Consider the following 15,424-nt stretch of genomic DNA (forward strand, 5'->3'; position numbering starts at 1 on the left):
TCGGGACGAACCTGAGCGTGTGCGACGCCGGGATGGGGTGCGTAGGGGGGCTCCCAAACCCATCGTAGCAGCGCGGGTGGGACTGGGCTGTGGCCCGGGGCGGGGTGGGGCTCCGGGTAGAGCGCACAGCGTAGTCGTTGCAACATCTGCCCTCAGCCAATCACAAGCCTTCCTTCTGGCTTTCCTCTGAAAGTCTTCCTCCCACTGCTCTTTTTCTTTTGCCTCCTTGTTTCCCGCCGGCGTTTAGAGTCCGCTGGTAGGTTACATTTCCGCTTCCGGCGCTGTCCATGCGGGCCTGAGGAAGAGTAGCAGTTGTGAACCCGGTAACGGCCGCGGGCTGGGGGAATCGGCGGCAGTGGGGTCTTCCGGCCTGGGGCTCCAAGAGAGTCACGAGTCGCGCGCGTGTTAAGGTCCTCCCTCGGTTCTCCTGGACAGTCTGCTCCTGAGGAGCGTCTCTTCCGCGGGCAGACATATTTCGTAACTGCCAGACAAGTGTTGAATGAAATTCACTCAAGAGAGCCAGGACCAGGAGGGAAGGTGACAAGGTGAGGTGAGAGGTCGTTTCATAGCTGGGTAATCCTAGCAGTGACTTAGACCTGAGCCAGATCTGTTGACTGTAAATTGTGCTTTTCTCATCACCCCCACCCCCACGCCACCACGCCCCACCCAGCCGTAAGAAGGAGAAAGTCATCAGTACAAGTTCGGAACCAAAATATATTCATAGTAGAGAGGAAAAATAATGTCTCTGAAATTCTACACGTGTTTAGTCAAAGCGTTCCTAGAACCCAGCACTCCCAACTCCCTGCTAGTGTTTTTCTGGGTATTTGTTTTTATTTTTTACATTATGCTGGTATATGTGTTCTTTCTGTTTCCTCTGGTGAGTGTCCGTGGGAAGTCTTTGCCAACAATTGTGCAGACTTCTGATGTCCCTATAGAGTATCACAGAACATGGGTTTGGGTTTCCTCCACTGGATCTTAGGTGTAGTCGTCTCCATGTACAATGTCTAGCTTATTATAGGCCGATGCAAATATGTATTGAACTGAAATAAATTTAGTACCTTAATTGAATTAAGTAACCTCACCCCCCGCCCCCCAAGCAAGCACCAGATTGTATGCGACCTGTTTTCCTAAAAAACTCTCCAGTCTAGTGGTTCCTAATTTATGGGCCATGAATTCCTGGGACTCAGAAATCATTGTAAGGGTTTCTGCAAACCCATGTGGTATCCAGGCAACATCCAGAGTCAGTCACATCTCAGCAGGGAGCTATTGCCATTTTTTTTAAATATATATATACACATGTATTAGAACTTAGAAATGTTGCATATTCAACAGTTGATAAAAATAATACTGCTAATATGTTGGAAGATGATCAGATCAGATCAGTCGCTCAGTCGTGGAAGATTATAAAATGATTTTATTTTTCAAAATAAAATATCTTAAAAATATGTAAGTATGAAAGCCATTTCATTAATCCAGTTGATTTTTAAGGCTGAGTTTATAGGGTAACCACTAGTCACATGTGGCTATTTAAATTTAGAGTTGAATTAAGTAAAGTTAAATAAAATTTAAAATTCAGTTTCACTAGTTCTCAATACCTACATGTGCCTGGCAGCTACTGTGTTGAAAAATACAGGATATTTAAGACAAAAGTAACCTAAGCAGAGGTAACCAATTTATAGCAAAATAGAAAAAAGTGAAATTGGGGATAATATTAAGCAGTCCCCCCTCCCCACCCCCGTTGAGTAACAGGGGTGGGAAATATGTATCCCCTCATAAAGATTCAAATGAAATTTACTATGTTTCTCTGGGGTTTTATTTTTATTTTTTTTTTGATTGTAAAATGCTTCTCTTGCCTTCATCCCACTCAGTGTAGGTTAGAGTTACTTGTGAATTGGTAAAAAGCCATTATGGAGACTAAGGACCAGAAGAAACACAGAAAGAAAAACAGTGGGCCCAAAGCTGAAAAGAAGAAGAAACGGCATCTGCAAGATCTCCAACTTGGTGATGAGGAAGATGCCCGGAAGAGAAACCCCAAAGCATTTGCAGTCCAGTCTGCTGTGCGGATGGCGAGATCCTTTCACAGGTATGTTTAACTGGAATCTGAAGGAAATGGCAACCCACTCCAGTGTACTTGCCTGGAGAATCCCAGGGATGGGGGAGCCTGCTGGGCTGCCATCTATGGGGTCACACAGAGTCGGACACGACTGAAGCGACTTAGCAGCGGCAGCAGCAGTGGTTCTTCCATTTATTTTTTTTAAATAGTAGGAGCCTCTCCAGTTATTTCAGTTCATGAGTCTGTTCCAACTCTGAAGGACATGGAGGTGCAAGCTGTGTTTCTTTTACTGAAATTTAAGAAGTCTTTCCTGTGGAAGCCACTTAGCCTCCAGCATTTGCATACAGATTGGCTTCTTTTGTCCAAGAGAAAAGCTTAAGAATTTATAGAATTTGTAAATTTTAAACAATTTCTATGATAATGGGTACACTTGTGTTACTTTCTGGATATCTTTCATAAAGTTACAGTGTGTAGTATTAAATAGCTTTCATTAATGAGTCCTTATTATAGGTATGTTAAACATTATTGAATTAAATTCTTCTAGTAGGAGAGCCAAATTTAACCCCAAAGCCTCCTCTTTTATTTATTATGGTACACTGCCTCCATGTTTGTCTCTTGTTTTCTTTTTAAACTATTGAAGTCAACTAATAAGGCAAACAGATTTAAGGTGTGTATAGTTTTCAAATCTGTACTATTGAAGTCAGCCTGATATAAGTATATTTACTGAAGTGGTTATTTGGATTGGGACCAGAAGTTAACAATGTATAATTGTATTCACATATTGTCTGTTCTGCTCGCTTTAAAGTCTTTGCTTCTAGGAATAATGCTGTCTATATTGAAAGTGAATTTATTTATTTTTTTAAAAAAACAAATAGGACTCAGGATTTGAAGACAAAAAAGCATCACATTCCAGTGGTTGATCGAACTCCACTAGAGCCCCCACCAATAGTGGTGGTAGTGATGGGGCCTCCAAAAGTTGGAAAGAGCACTTTGATTCAGTGCCTCATTCGGAACTTTACCAGACAGAAGCTGACAGAGATCAGAGGCCCAGTAACAATCGTGTCAGGTAAGAGGTGCTATCACAGACTGGCATGGCAAGTGTTGTCATCTAGGGGACATGCCTGTCTTTGTTGAACACTTTCTTGACTGGTAAATGTTAAAGTAATACTGTCGCTTCATGTTACTGCTCTTGTACTTTTATTGTGGCTGTAGCTTCAGAAAAGGATAGATTCCCCAAGGTAATAATAATGTAGATTTATACCTTATTCTGACTGCTATATGGATTTGCAAGCTGTGCTCCTCTGAAAGGCTTGGCTGACCTGGGTGGGCTGACTTGGTCATGGTGAGCACCTTCATTTAACAGATAATGAGTACCTGCTTTGCACCAGGCACAGCTGCTTGCCCTCATGAAGCCACATTCTTGTGGAAGTGAGTTTTTCATTTCTTTTTCCTGTGAGAACTCATCTGCTCTGGGAAATGGTGACCTTTCTATAAAGTCTGAGGGAAGATGAAACAAATTCCCATGTGACAGTGGTAAAATGTGAAGTCTCTTCTGATAGCAATAATATATTTGGATTAAGGCTTTTCTTTTTCTTTACGGCATTCCCATGATTATGACTGATTTCTTTTAGTTTAATTTAAAAATAATGATTGCTACAGGAACTTTCTGTTGCACTATGTTTGAGGGTTTTTTCCGCTGTTATGAGAACAGGGAAAACTTTTATAGAGATAGAAGTGTTAATCCACTTCTAAATAGCATGATCGTGGCCATCATGAAGCCTACTTATCTGCCCATCCAGTTGGAATTTTACCTGTTTGAGCACTTAATTCATAGGATGGACTTTTGATACTCTTTTAAAGTTAGAGAACATAGCAAGAAAACTAAGATGGAATTTGTTTGATTAGTTTTCTCCCATAAAAATGAATTTCTGATATACTCTTGTGAATGTATAAGGTGCTTTACCAGATGCAATTAAAAAATAATAACAATTATAGTTAACAGATTTTTTCCAAGATTTTTTAAAAGTAAAATTTTCATTTTTTCATTTATAGGTAAAAAGCGCAGACTCACCATTATTGAATGTGGCTGTGACATTAACATGATGATTGACCTGGCTAAAGTAGCAGATTTGGTAAGTCACTGGGGACAGCATGGGTTTCTGATGGGGACTTATAGCAATGAGATAGGTTATTTATCCCATGTTGAAGGAAAGAAAGGTTTAAGATTATAGAAAGAATGATGAGTATCATCAGGAATACAAAAGATGTGTTTGAATTGGTGATGATAATGATAATTGTTATAATAAAAATAGAATGTGCGTAATGAAACATATTCGGAAATCTAAAGGCAAAGAAAGGTCAGAGAAAACGTTTAATGAATGTAGCTAATAAAAGCACATTGATGGAACTTCCTTGGTTGTCCAGTGGCTGAAACTCCATGCTCCCAATGCAGGGGGTTCAGATTCAATCCCTGGTCAGAGAATTAGATTCCTCCATGCTGCAACTGAAGATCTTGCGTGTTGCAGCTAAAACCTGGCACAACCAAGTAAATAAATATATATATTTTTAAAGCTCATTAAGATATACATACGTACATACATACAAGTTTATAATAATACCACTTCTTGGACCTTTACTAGGCACTGTGCTAACCGTTTCTACAAATTTAGCTCAGCTAATCCCCCAGTATGCCTTTGCAGTAAGTAGGTATTAACTCTAGTTTACATATGATGAAATTGAGGCTCCCAGAAACTAAGCAACTTGTCTCAGGATGGAACCTCTGTTCTTGGTTGTGTCAGAAACTCTGTTCTTAAATTATGATCAAATATGGATCTTTTTACCATATTGGGCAAAAAAATCTCATGACAACTTCTGAGCATTTACAATAGAAAAATCTGTGTTTTACTTAGCATAGGGAAATTTTATAGCCTTGATTGCATTTATAGAAATGTTAATTTCTGTTAATTACCTTTAAAACTAGCAAAAATAAAGCCAAAGAGAAAAAAAATTAAACCATATTGATTAGTAAGTGTGGGTTGACAGATACCTTTTTAAAAAAAAAAAAAAAAAATTTGTTTAGCATCTCTGAAGAGTTTGTTTAGCACCTCTGAAGAGCTTTTTGGGACAAAGAGCTGCAGATTTTATCCTTTGGCCCAGGAACTCTCCTAAAACATAAAAAGTAATTTAATATAGGTGTTACAGTTATGCCATCTTAATATCAGAGAAATAAATACCATTCAAATTTTGAATATGTAATACTACCATTAATAAAAATGTGCTATTGCCAATACAAAATAGTATAAACTTATTAAATCTTGTATACTTAAAGTGATTGAAATAGTTCAGCATGTCATTAGTTTCTCTTTTATGTAACGTACACCATATACTAACTTTAAAAGCGTACACGTAATAAGAAAAGTGCCTTTCATATACATACAAGCTTTTAAAAGGCACACATGCCTTTGATGAGATATTCAAATTGCTACAGGGTATGCACAGCGCAGGATTTTTGCTTTCCTTTCTCTGACCCCTCATTCTCAGTCACCCTCCAATATCTTTCCAGATATGTATATAAACACACATACAACCCTTTTAAAGCTAACACTATTTATCATACATGCTGTCTGTGCTTTGCTTTTTTTTCACTTAGTATGCCTTGAATGTGTAAAATAAGTACCATAGTTCAACCTCATTCTTTAAGTATCCAGTTATGTAGATACTTAAAATATTTATTGATTTATTTATTCCAGCTTAATTTGATTTCTCTGTTCTGGGTTGTCACAAAGCCTCTGAAGTCACAGTGAAGGCACAATGGTATATGGATTTGTGTGCACGTGTATGAACATTGAAGGAGTAATAGTGGCTTCATTTATCTTGAGTTGACAAAGGGTAGTGCTCTTCTCTATCACGGTGATTCCCGAAATAATCATTTGTTTTAGTCTAGAGCAGGAATTGGCAAGCTTTTTCTATAAAGGACAACACAGTAGACATCTTAGGCTTTGTGGGTCCCAGTTTCTGTTGTAGTTACTGAGTTGGCGGTTGTAGTCCAAGTGCAGTATAGACTATATAAACCAATCAACCTGGCTGCGCTCCAGTGGAACTTCAGTGATAAAACAAGTGATAGGCCAGATTTGGCTCATGAGCCATAGTTTGGTGGTGGTCTATTTTGGGTAGCCTCCTTAAGAAATTGTGTCTTCTGTTTTTAGGTTTTGATGCTTATAGATGCCAGCTTTGGGTTTGAAATGGAAACATTTGAATTTCTAAACATCTGCCAAGTACATGGCTTTCCTAAAATTATGGGTGTTCTTACTCACCTGGATTCCTTCAAGCATAATAAGCAACTGAAGAAAACGAAGAAGCGACTAAAACATAGGTTCTGGACAGAAGTCTACCCGGTAGGAAAAGAATTAATTATTGAATACTAACACTGTAATCCTTTGAAAATAGAATAAGTAGGAGAGATTAACAAGCGTCTCTACAGGATCACCTCCTTAGTTTCCTTAATATATCTGTTCATAGTCCCTGAAATATCGCCTTTAGATAGTCTTTGTTCTGGGCCTCTTTCTGTGTCTCATTTGTCTCTGCATTCCTCCTGCACCAGGCAGTGTCTCGCTCTTAGGTATTTTGAATTTGTGATTTAAGAGAATTTATCCAAAGTTTTTCCTTGTTGCGGGACCAGGAACTACAGTGCACACACACTGCCCCTCGTTCCTCTCCGCAATACCACTGTGTCCCATCCGTCATAGAATTTTTTCTGTGCCAGGGAGCCTGTGTTCCTTACGTACCATACTCCAGACACATGCTACTGCTTAACTTGAAACTAAATATATTTGCAGTTCTGTCCTTACAGAGCCCTAACAATATGAATCCTGAGAGAAGCCAGAGAAGTTCTGGAAGCGTTGGCACAGTGGGTTGCTAGAAGTCTCCCTTTCTTAGAATTACTTCTTTAAAGGCCTTTATTTTTGTGCTGTATTGACAAGAATTTGATTTTTTGTTTTTCGTAATATTTAGGGTGCGAAGCTATTTTACCTTTCTGGAATGGTACACGGAGAATACCAAAACCAAGAAATTCACAACCTGGGCCGTTTTATTACAGTTATGAAGTTTAGACCTCTTACGTGGCAAACTTCTCACCCTTATATCCTGGCAGACAGGTAAAAAGTGAATGTAAACTTTTTCCTTCCTGACTCATGTGTTTCAAAGCTAAAAAAGGTTAGCTTATTTTGTCTTAATTATTGAAAGTATGGAGAGAATTATAGTTGATGGAAAATATCTACTGTTTTTGTACCATTACTTATAGATACTATGGCTTCAGGAGTAAAAAAAAGTATGAAGTGTTCAAAAAAATGTGAGGATTTTGAAGGCTATAGGATGTGAGCCCCGTCCTGCTGTTTGAGCCTTAATTCAGAGTGATGCTGTTTTTGGACTGTGGTGCTCCGGTCACTCCGATGTGCTGTGCGCTCTCCTTTCTTTATGCTTTTTTCATATTTTTTTATCAACCTGGAATACCCTTTCTCCACCTACCAAAGTCTAAGCCACACTAAAAAACCCAGATCAAAGCTTATCTTCTCCTTATAGGGTTTTTCTGGATTTGTTCTCTACTTTTCCTTAACCCCAGGTACATGTCGTTTCCCATTTCTGGTGTCTCGCTTATGGAATGGGGATCTTGTAGAGCCTAAGAGAGATATAGTCAGGCCTTGCTTCTTTTTCTCTGGTAGATGGTGAACTCTGCTCCCTTATTTTTGTATTTTCTATACTTTTCTAAATAATATGTGTAGTGAATTACTGAATGTGAGAATCATTGAAATGTGAAGAGAGTTATAAGAGCTCTGACATTCATTTCTGACATTGGGTTTGTTTTTCTAGGATGGAAGATTTGACAAACCCAGAAGACATTCGAACAAATACCAAGTGTGACCGGAAGGTGTCTCTTTATGGTTATTTAAGGGGAGCACACTTGAAAAACAAAAGCCAAGTTCACATACCAGGTATCCTTTTGCTGTAAAATATATCTGTAGAACTCTTGGCCTGACTTCAGTTCTCTGTTCAGTGGCTCAGTCATGTTCAACTCTTTGCAACCCCATGGACTACAGCACACCAGGCCTCCCTGTCCATCACCAGCTCCTGGAGCTTGTTCAAACTCATGTCCATTGAGTCGGTGATGCCATCCAACCATCTCATCCTCTGTCATCCCCTTTTCCTCCTGCCTTTAATCTTTCCCAGCATCAGGGTCTTTTCCAGTGAGTCAGTTCTTCACATCAGGCCAAAATATTATAGCTTCAGCTTCAGCATCAGTCCTTCCAATGAATATTCAGGACTGATTTCCTGTAGAATAGACTGGTTGGATCTCTTTGCAGTCCAAGGGACTCTCAAGAGTCTTCTCTTTTGAACCACAGTTCAAAAGAATCAGTTTTCAAGAAAACTGGAAAATGGCCAAACAAGATAAAGCCATCTTGCTGAAGTTTTAAGAGTAACTCAGGTCTATATTGGTCGCCAGAGGTGTTGAGTTGACCACATTTCCTCTACTTTGATGGTGGTGTTCAGCTGGACAGGCACAGTGCTAGTGTCAGGCTCCGCCCTTGTGGTTGAAGCCTTCTGTCTGTGTCATTTCTGCCACCAGTCACTTGTCAGCAAACGCCGACTTTCTGTGTCTGTCTTCCAGGTGTAGGAGATTTTGCTGTGAGTGACGTCAGTTTCCTCCCAGACCCTTGTGCGCTGCCTGAGCAACAGAAGAAGCGCTGTTTAAATGAGAAGGAGAAGTTGGTGTATGCACCTCTCTCTGGAGTTGGTGGTGTGCTGTATGACAAAGATGCTGTCTATGTGGACCTTGGGGGCAGCCATGGCTTCCAGGAATCGGTGAGAAGGAAGTCATGGGAAGTAATGTAGTCAGCTTTTATTTAACGAAGCTTTTTATCTTTATTCATATCTATGGTAAAGGCCACAGTGCATGTTGTAAATGTTCAGAATATGTAAGTACAACAAGCAGAAAGGGAAAAGTCATGCTCTCCATACATCCCTGTTGCCAAGACACACCAGGGATCCCATGTCACCCAGTGTGAGCTTTGGAAGCAGTTTAGTGCCTGTACTTCCCATTTCTCCAGCTCTCTTGGTCATTGTCTTCTTTCTGTTTTTCTCTAAACATATACGTATTTACTTAGATTATATTCTAGATGATTATATGCAGATATCATATACATAGTATTTGTGTGTTAGAGAGACAGAGATAGTATTTGTTAGATGCTGACTGTAAATGCTTTTGCAACTTCTGGGAAGCACCTAAGAATATGTGAATCTGTTTTTCCGCATATTTGCTTCAGGCTTTTCATAGCCATGTTGTATTTCATTGTGTAGATAAACTTTGTTTACTGAACCAATCATTGGAGGACTATGGGTCTCAGTCCCAGTGTCCCCCTAGTTTGAGCAATTGAGTATTATAGTGAGTGCCCTCACACATGCAGCTTTGGTCACTGGGAGGGATCTTGTTATGTAGTAAATTCCTTGAATTGCAATGTTTATATCAGAAGATAATATATTTTTAAAAACTAGACTCCAGATTTTTATTTCTTTGTTCTGAAATGAGATTTTTCTGTAATTGCTCTCTATAGCATTGGCAACACAGTATTCAGGTTATTAGATTATTTACTCCATGAACTTTGGAAGAGTTTAATGAGGACAGAGATCAGTTGTAGGCTTTGTTGTAGAAATTCTTTTTTTTGTTTCTTTGAGGCAGTAAGAAAGGTTCTCAGAAACTGTGTTTAAGGTAATTTTGAGAAACTGATTGAAACCAGTGTGTTTTTCTTCAGAATCCTTGCGCGTTCCTCACTTTCCCTTTCTTGGTGACCTTGACAGGAGGAGGTGAGGCCCACTCATGAACTGGTCCAGAGTCTCATTTCCACCCATTCCACTATTGATGCCAAGATGGCTTCAAGTAGAGTGACACTGTTTTCTGATTCCAAACCACTGGGGTCAGAAGATATAGACAACCAAGGGTAAGTGTGCTGTTTTTCTATTCTTAATATTAAAAAAAAAAACTTTATTATGTAAGATTATATCATACATCATTTTGCCATCATAAAACATTTTGGTGGGAATCATTCCTGGTGGTTTGGTCCTGCTTTGCTTTGTATGTGCTTCTGTTTCTGAGGGCTCTTCATTTATGTAACGATACATGGAAATATTTTCTTGAAATTATATGAAGGATTCAGTTTTCACAGACTCAGAATATTTCTCAAACATTACAAAGCCTTTTCCATGGGTTGTTTTTATTTCTTAGGAGTCCTGAAGCCACTTGACTTTAATTGGCCAAAATAACAGGCAGAGTTCAGGTCTCTGTCTAGAAATCACATACCTTGTCTCTAAAATTTTTACTTAGATTGTGTTGTAATATCTCTTGTGGGTTAATTTGGACTAATATCTGACTTATGTGAGTTATTTTCAGTCTGGGTTGGGAATTTGTACATATCTATACATAGTGGGTATTTTGGTTGTATATAAGGCAGAAAGTGAAGAGGAACTAAAAAGCCTCTTGATGAACGTGAAAGAGGAGAGTGAAAAAGTTGGCTTAAAGCTCAACATTCAGAAAACTAAGATCATGGTGTCTGGCCCCATCACTTCATGGGAAATAGATGGGGAAACAATGGAAACAGTGTCAGACTTTATTTTTTTTGGCTCCAAAATGGTGATTGCAGCCATGAAATTAAAAGACGCTTACTCCTTGGAAGGAAAGTTATGACCAACCTAGATAGCATATTCAAAAGCAGAGGCATTACTTTGCCAACAAAGGTCCGTCTAGTCAAGGCTGTGGTTTTTCCAGTGGTCATGTATGGATGTGAGAGTTGGACTGTGAAGAAGGCTGAGCGCCGAAGAATTGATGCTTTTGAACTGTGGTGTTGGAGAAGACTCTTGAGAGTCCCTTGGACTGCAGGGAGATCCAACCAGCCCATTCCGAAGGAGATCAGCCCTGGGCTTTCTTTGGAGGGAATGATGCTGAAGCTGAAACTCCAGTACTTTGGCCACCTCATGAGAAGAGCTGACTCATTGGAAAAGACTGTGATGCTGGGAGGGATTGGGGGCAGGAGGAGAAGGGGACGACAGAGGATGAGATGGCTGGATGGCATCACTGACTTGATAGACGTGGGTTTGGGTGAACTCCGGGAGTTGGTGATGGACAGAGAAGCCTGGCGTGCTGCGATTCATGGGGTCGCAAAGAGTCAGACACGACTGAGCGACTGGACTGAACTGAACTGAAGTAATAGTGATTTATGACTGCTAATAAAAATTAGTCTGAAAATGATTGAGATTATCTACTTTATAACTTACTATATATATATATACAAAAACAGGAAAACATTTTTAGAAAAAGATCGTCAGCTGCCCTCTAACTCAGTTCAGTTCAGTTCAGTCACTCAGTCATGTCCGACTCTTTGTGACCCCATGAATCGCAGCATGCCAGGCTTCCCTGTCGATCACCAACTCCCAGAGTTTACTCAAACTCAGGTCCATCGAGTCAGTGATGCCATCCAGCCATCTCCTCCTCTGTCGTCCCCTTCTCCTCCTGCCCCCAATCCCTCCCACCATCAGAGTCTTTTCCAATGAGTCAGCTCTTCACATGAGGTGGCCAAAGTATTGGAGTTTCAGCTTTAGCATTAGTCCTTCCAATGAACACCCAGGACTGATCTCCTTTAGGATGGACTGGTTGGATCTCCTTGCAGTCCAAGGGACTCTCAGAGTCTTCTCCAACACCACAGGTATATTGTGGTAGTTAAATTCAGTGTGTCTGCCAGTTTGGAGAAATCCGTTTCCTAATATCTCATAGGAGTTATGATGATTAAACACAGTAGTGCCCATGCACTACTTAGCATGGTGCCTGACAGTTAGGAAGGATCACTAAAAGATCCCTGCTATTATGATCATTATTATTATCTTTTACCATTTTTGAACATTCCTCTAATCATTCTTGTGTACATGGATACTTTAAGATAGTTACAGTTAGTTATAAAACATGTAGAATTCTTGTATCTAATTGTAAGCACTTGCTTTTTCTATACATTCTCTTTATATAGTCATCATTTTGTTATTGATGTATTCTAACTTACCCATTTTCATTTAGTACAATTTTTAATATTTTTCTAATTGATTTTTTTTCACAGTTTTATATAATGCTGCTACATTAAATAGCTTGATAGTTTTTTATTTCTTACCCCAATTTTGGCATCTTGATTCTTCTTTATCAATTATTGTATTGGTATTTTCAAAATGGCAGTATTTGTCATCTGTTACTGCTTCTATGTTTTTTAGCTGGCATTCTTTGACACAGAACTTTCACCTTTTTATTTTAGTATCACAATTGAATAATGGGGTTTCAAAGGGGAATTTCCCAGCAGTCTAGTGGTTAGGATTTGGTGCTTTTACTGCTGGGGCCTGGGTTTGATCCCTGGTTTGGAAACTAAGATCCCTCAACCTGTGGGGGCAGCCCCCCAAATAAAAAATCTACTTGTTATTATGCGATTACTATCATTATTGCTTGTGATGCCTTTATTGCCCCTTCAGTCTGTCTTCTGTGTCCTTTTGGCATGTTCCTGTTAGTGCCAGAGCACATCTTGCTTTCTAATAATAGGATATTTCAGGCTTGCTTTGTACTTTCCCTGCCTTGGACCTGGAGTCAGTTATTTCCCTGAGGATCATCGGTTTCAAGCTTGGAAATAATGGGTTTTCTAAAAGATCTATTAAGCGCCCACTTCCCTTTTGAGCCATTTCTTTGTAAAATTAGACTTTTTTTTTTTAAATGAAAGTTATTTCTCTATTTTCTCTGTAAGTTCTTTTGAAGAGTGGTACTACATAAATATACATGAGTTTGCATATGACTATAACTATTCCAGTATTTATCAAATCATTCCATTATATCTTGTGTCATTAAAACCATTTCTTGACATTTTTTTCTGTTTCTTTGCATATTTATTGACCTGCCATCTCTGGCGTAGCTGATTATTGTACAAATAGAATTATTTTGCATTTTTTTGTTCATATAGGCAGTGGATGCCAAAAGAGGAAAAGCAGGTGGATTTGAAAACTGGTCGAGTGCGTCGGAAAGCCATTTTTGGAGATGAAGAAGAAGATGAGTCTGGAGAGAGTGATGATGAAGATGATGAAATGTCTGATAGTGACAGATTGGAAAATAGCTATAGTGATGATGAAACAGAAGAGGGGCAAGATGCTGAAGTGACTGATAAACAGTATATGTCTGGTAAAGGTATAAAACGGCAAAAACTTGAGACGGAAGAAGACTTTGAGGTGGATTTGCCAGCGTTTGCTGACAGTGATGATGACCTTGAGAGGAGCTCAGTGGAAGAAGAAGCAGAGGAAGCTGATGAAAGCAGTGAAGAAGAGGATTCCACTGCAGAGGAAGAGAGGGATATTTTAGAATCTGAGGCTGTTAGAGAAGGTGGTAAGCCAGAACTGTTACAAACTGATGATTCAAGTGATAGTTTGAATATGGAGAAGTCTTTGACAAGGAAAAAAGCAACTTTCACCACTTCAGATTCAGGTCATTGCACAGCTGAAGAGGCGTTTGCATCTGAAGACGAACCTGAAGGAAATTCCTCTCTCAGTACAGAGGAGGAGGATTCAGAAAATGAAGAGGCTATTGGGAAAAAGTTTCCAAAACCTTCTCAAGTTGTCAGTAGTCAGAAACTGGGATCAGGGAACTTAATTGATGAGACCAGTGATATAGAAGACTTACTCAAAGAAGAAGAAGATTATAAGGAAGAAAATAACTATTCCACAGAAACTTCAGGTATGCTTAAATTTATTTAACTGCCATTGTAAACTTGGCACTGAAAGGGTTCTACAGATAGAATGTCTACATTTGAGTTTCAGCTGTTTTGGAGATTTTGTTAACTGTTCAAATATTATAACTCATAAAAGGTTTTCAGGATGAATGAGCAATGAGCACGAAGCATAGGGACAGATAAACAGACTTAACTGGATGTCTGTGTTGTCTTTTCAGGTGCCCTCAAGTGGAAGGAAGACCTTTCCAGGAAGGCAGCTGAGGCCTTTCTGAGGCAGCAGCAAACAACTCCAAACCTTCGAAAGCTTATTTATGGGACAGGTAAAAGAGCTCATTCTAATCTTTTAAACTGTTTTCTGAAAAGGAGATGAGATTGGTTAGAGGATTTCTGTCATACTTTTGACATCCATAAGATATTCCTGGGTGTCATATTTTATGTTTGGCAGATGTTTTTAATCTTCAGCTGATGAGAACTGTAAATCAGTCATACAAAGTAGATTTACGGGTTTGCCATAAAACAAAACTTTTGATAAGAATACTCTTCTGTTATGTCATTTTGTACCCCCTGTAGAAAATCCTTCATGGGAATTTTTTGTAGAATTTAGTAGCAGAAAAAATTCTCTAAAGGTGTTTTTTTTGCTCTCTGAGAATGAGTGCTCTGTATAACTCATTCTGTTTTTTCCTTTTACCCTTCTCTGATCTAATTTGTATATATGTTCTTTATGGAAAGAGCTTGACTCAGTAATGCAAAAGACAAAGTGGTGAACCTGATATTGCAGTTCCTATTTACTATATGATTAGAACAAAGCCAAAGAGTATATGTGACCTAGGAGCTTTGAATTGGGTTGGTGTTTAATGATTTCTGTTCAAGTTTTGCCTGAGTAATCTTAGTGATTAGAGACTCAATGCTCTTAAAGAGAAACTCTTTATGATATTTGAAAGCTCTGTCTTTAAACGTCCCCTCCCTGCCCCAACCCTCAGTATTCTCCCTCCAGACTACATGCTGAGCAGAAGTTTCCTGGCCTTTCTGTGTCTGTGGCTGATGTGCTTAGGGGCATCACCATATCTACCGCAAAGAGGGAACCTCAGTGCCAGGTCCTCTAGTGGGTAGATTTGTTCTCACCTTTCTGTCATGGTGATTTCTTCAGTGACAGAGGATAACGAAGAAGAAGATGGTGATAATGGAGAAGAGCTTGGAGGGTTGTTTCGTGTCAGCCAGCCTGCCAGCGAGTGTAAGCACAAGGCTGACTCTTTGGACTGCTCCAGATTTCATGTAGAGGCGCCCCATGATTGGGATTTAGAGGAGGTAAGGCTGAATATGAATAGTGTATTTGACTTACAGAGAATTCAGGAATTGTTCTAAAAGATTATATAATTTCAAAATTGCCTACCTGTTATTAGGCTTATTTTTATAACATAACAGAGGACATTTCTCCAGATATTGGAATGAGTATTTCATGCATCCTAAGCAATACTATGTTCTGAGTTTAGTCAGACCATATACATGTGTTAATGGAACAAAGGAGAATGGTTAGCTCTTAGTGTGGATAGTATTATTAATCTTTATTTCGAAGTGTTGCATGTAG

General features: G+C 39.2%; 1 protein-coding gene across 5 annotated transcripts in view; it reads left to right on the forward strand.

Moving 5' to 3' along the window:
* Nucleotides 1-265: 265 nt before the first annotated feature.
* Nucleotides 266-15,424, forward strand: part of BMS1 (BMS1, ribosome biogenesis factor) — a 32,092-nt gene continuing 16,933 nt past the window's right edge. Inside the window, exons 1-12 of one of the 5 annotated variants that reach the window (XM_027530501.1) lie at nt 266-550; nt 1,869-2,083; nt 2,929-3,119; nt 4,106-4,185; nt 6,259-6,447; nt 7,064-7,206; nt 7,919-8,040; nt 8,715-8,908; nt 9,902-10,041; nt 13,081-13,844; nt 14,058-14,159; nt 14,987-15,144. In XM_027530501.1, the coding sequence (XP_027386302.1) occupies nt 1,908-2,083; nt 2,929-3,119; nt 4,106-4,185; nt 6,259-6,447; nt 7,064-7,206; nt 7,919-8,040; nt 8,715-8,908; nt 9,902-10,041; nt 13,081-13,844; nt 14,058-14,159; nt 14,987-15,144 (2,259 nt within the window). In that variant the 5' untranslated portion in view covers nt 266-550; nt 1,869-1,907. The remainder of the gene's footprint in view (nt 551-1,868; nt 2,084-2,928; nt 3,120-4,105; nt 4,186-6,258; nt 6,448-7,063; nt 7,207-7,918; nt 8,041-8,714; nt 8,909-9,901; nt 10,042-13,080; nt 13,845-14,057; nt 14,160-14,986; nt 15,145-15,424) is intronic. The other 4 variants (XM_027530503.1, XM_027530500.1, XM_027530502.1 and 1 more) reach the window with 4 other exon arrangements.

Source organism: Bos indicus x Bos taurus, chromosome 28 (assembly GCF_003369695.1).
Source record: "Bos indicus x Bos taurus breed Angus x Brahman F1 hybrid chromosome 28, Bos_hybrid_MaternalHap_v2.0, whole genome shotgun sequence".
Classification (NCBI taxonomy): Eukaryota; Metazoa; Chordata; class Mammalia; order Artiodactyla; family Bovidae; genus Bos; species Bos indicus x Bos taurus.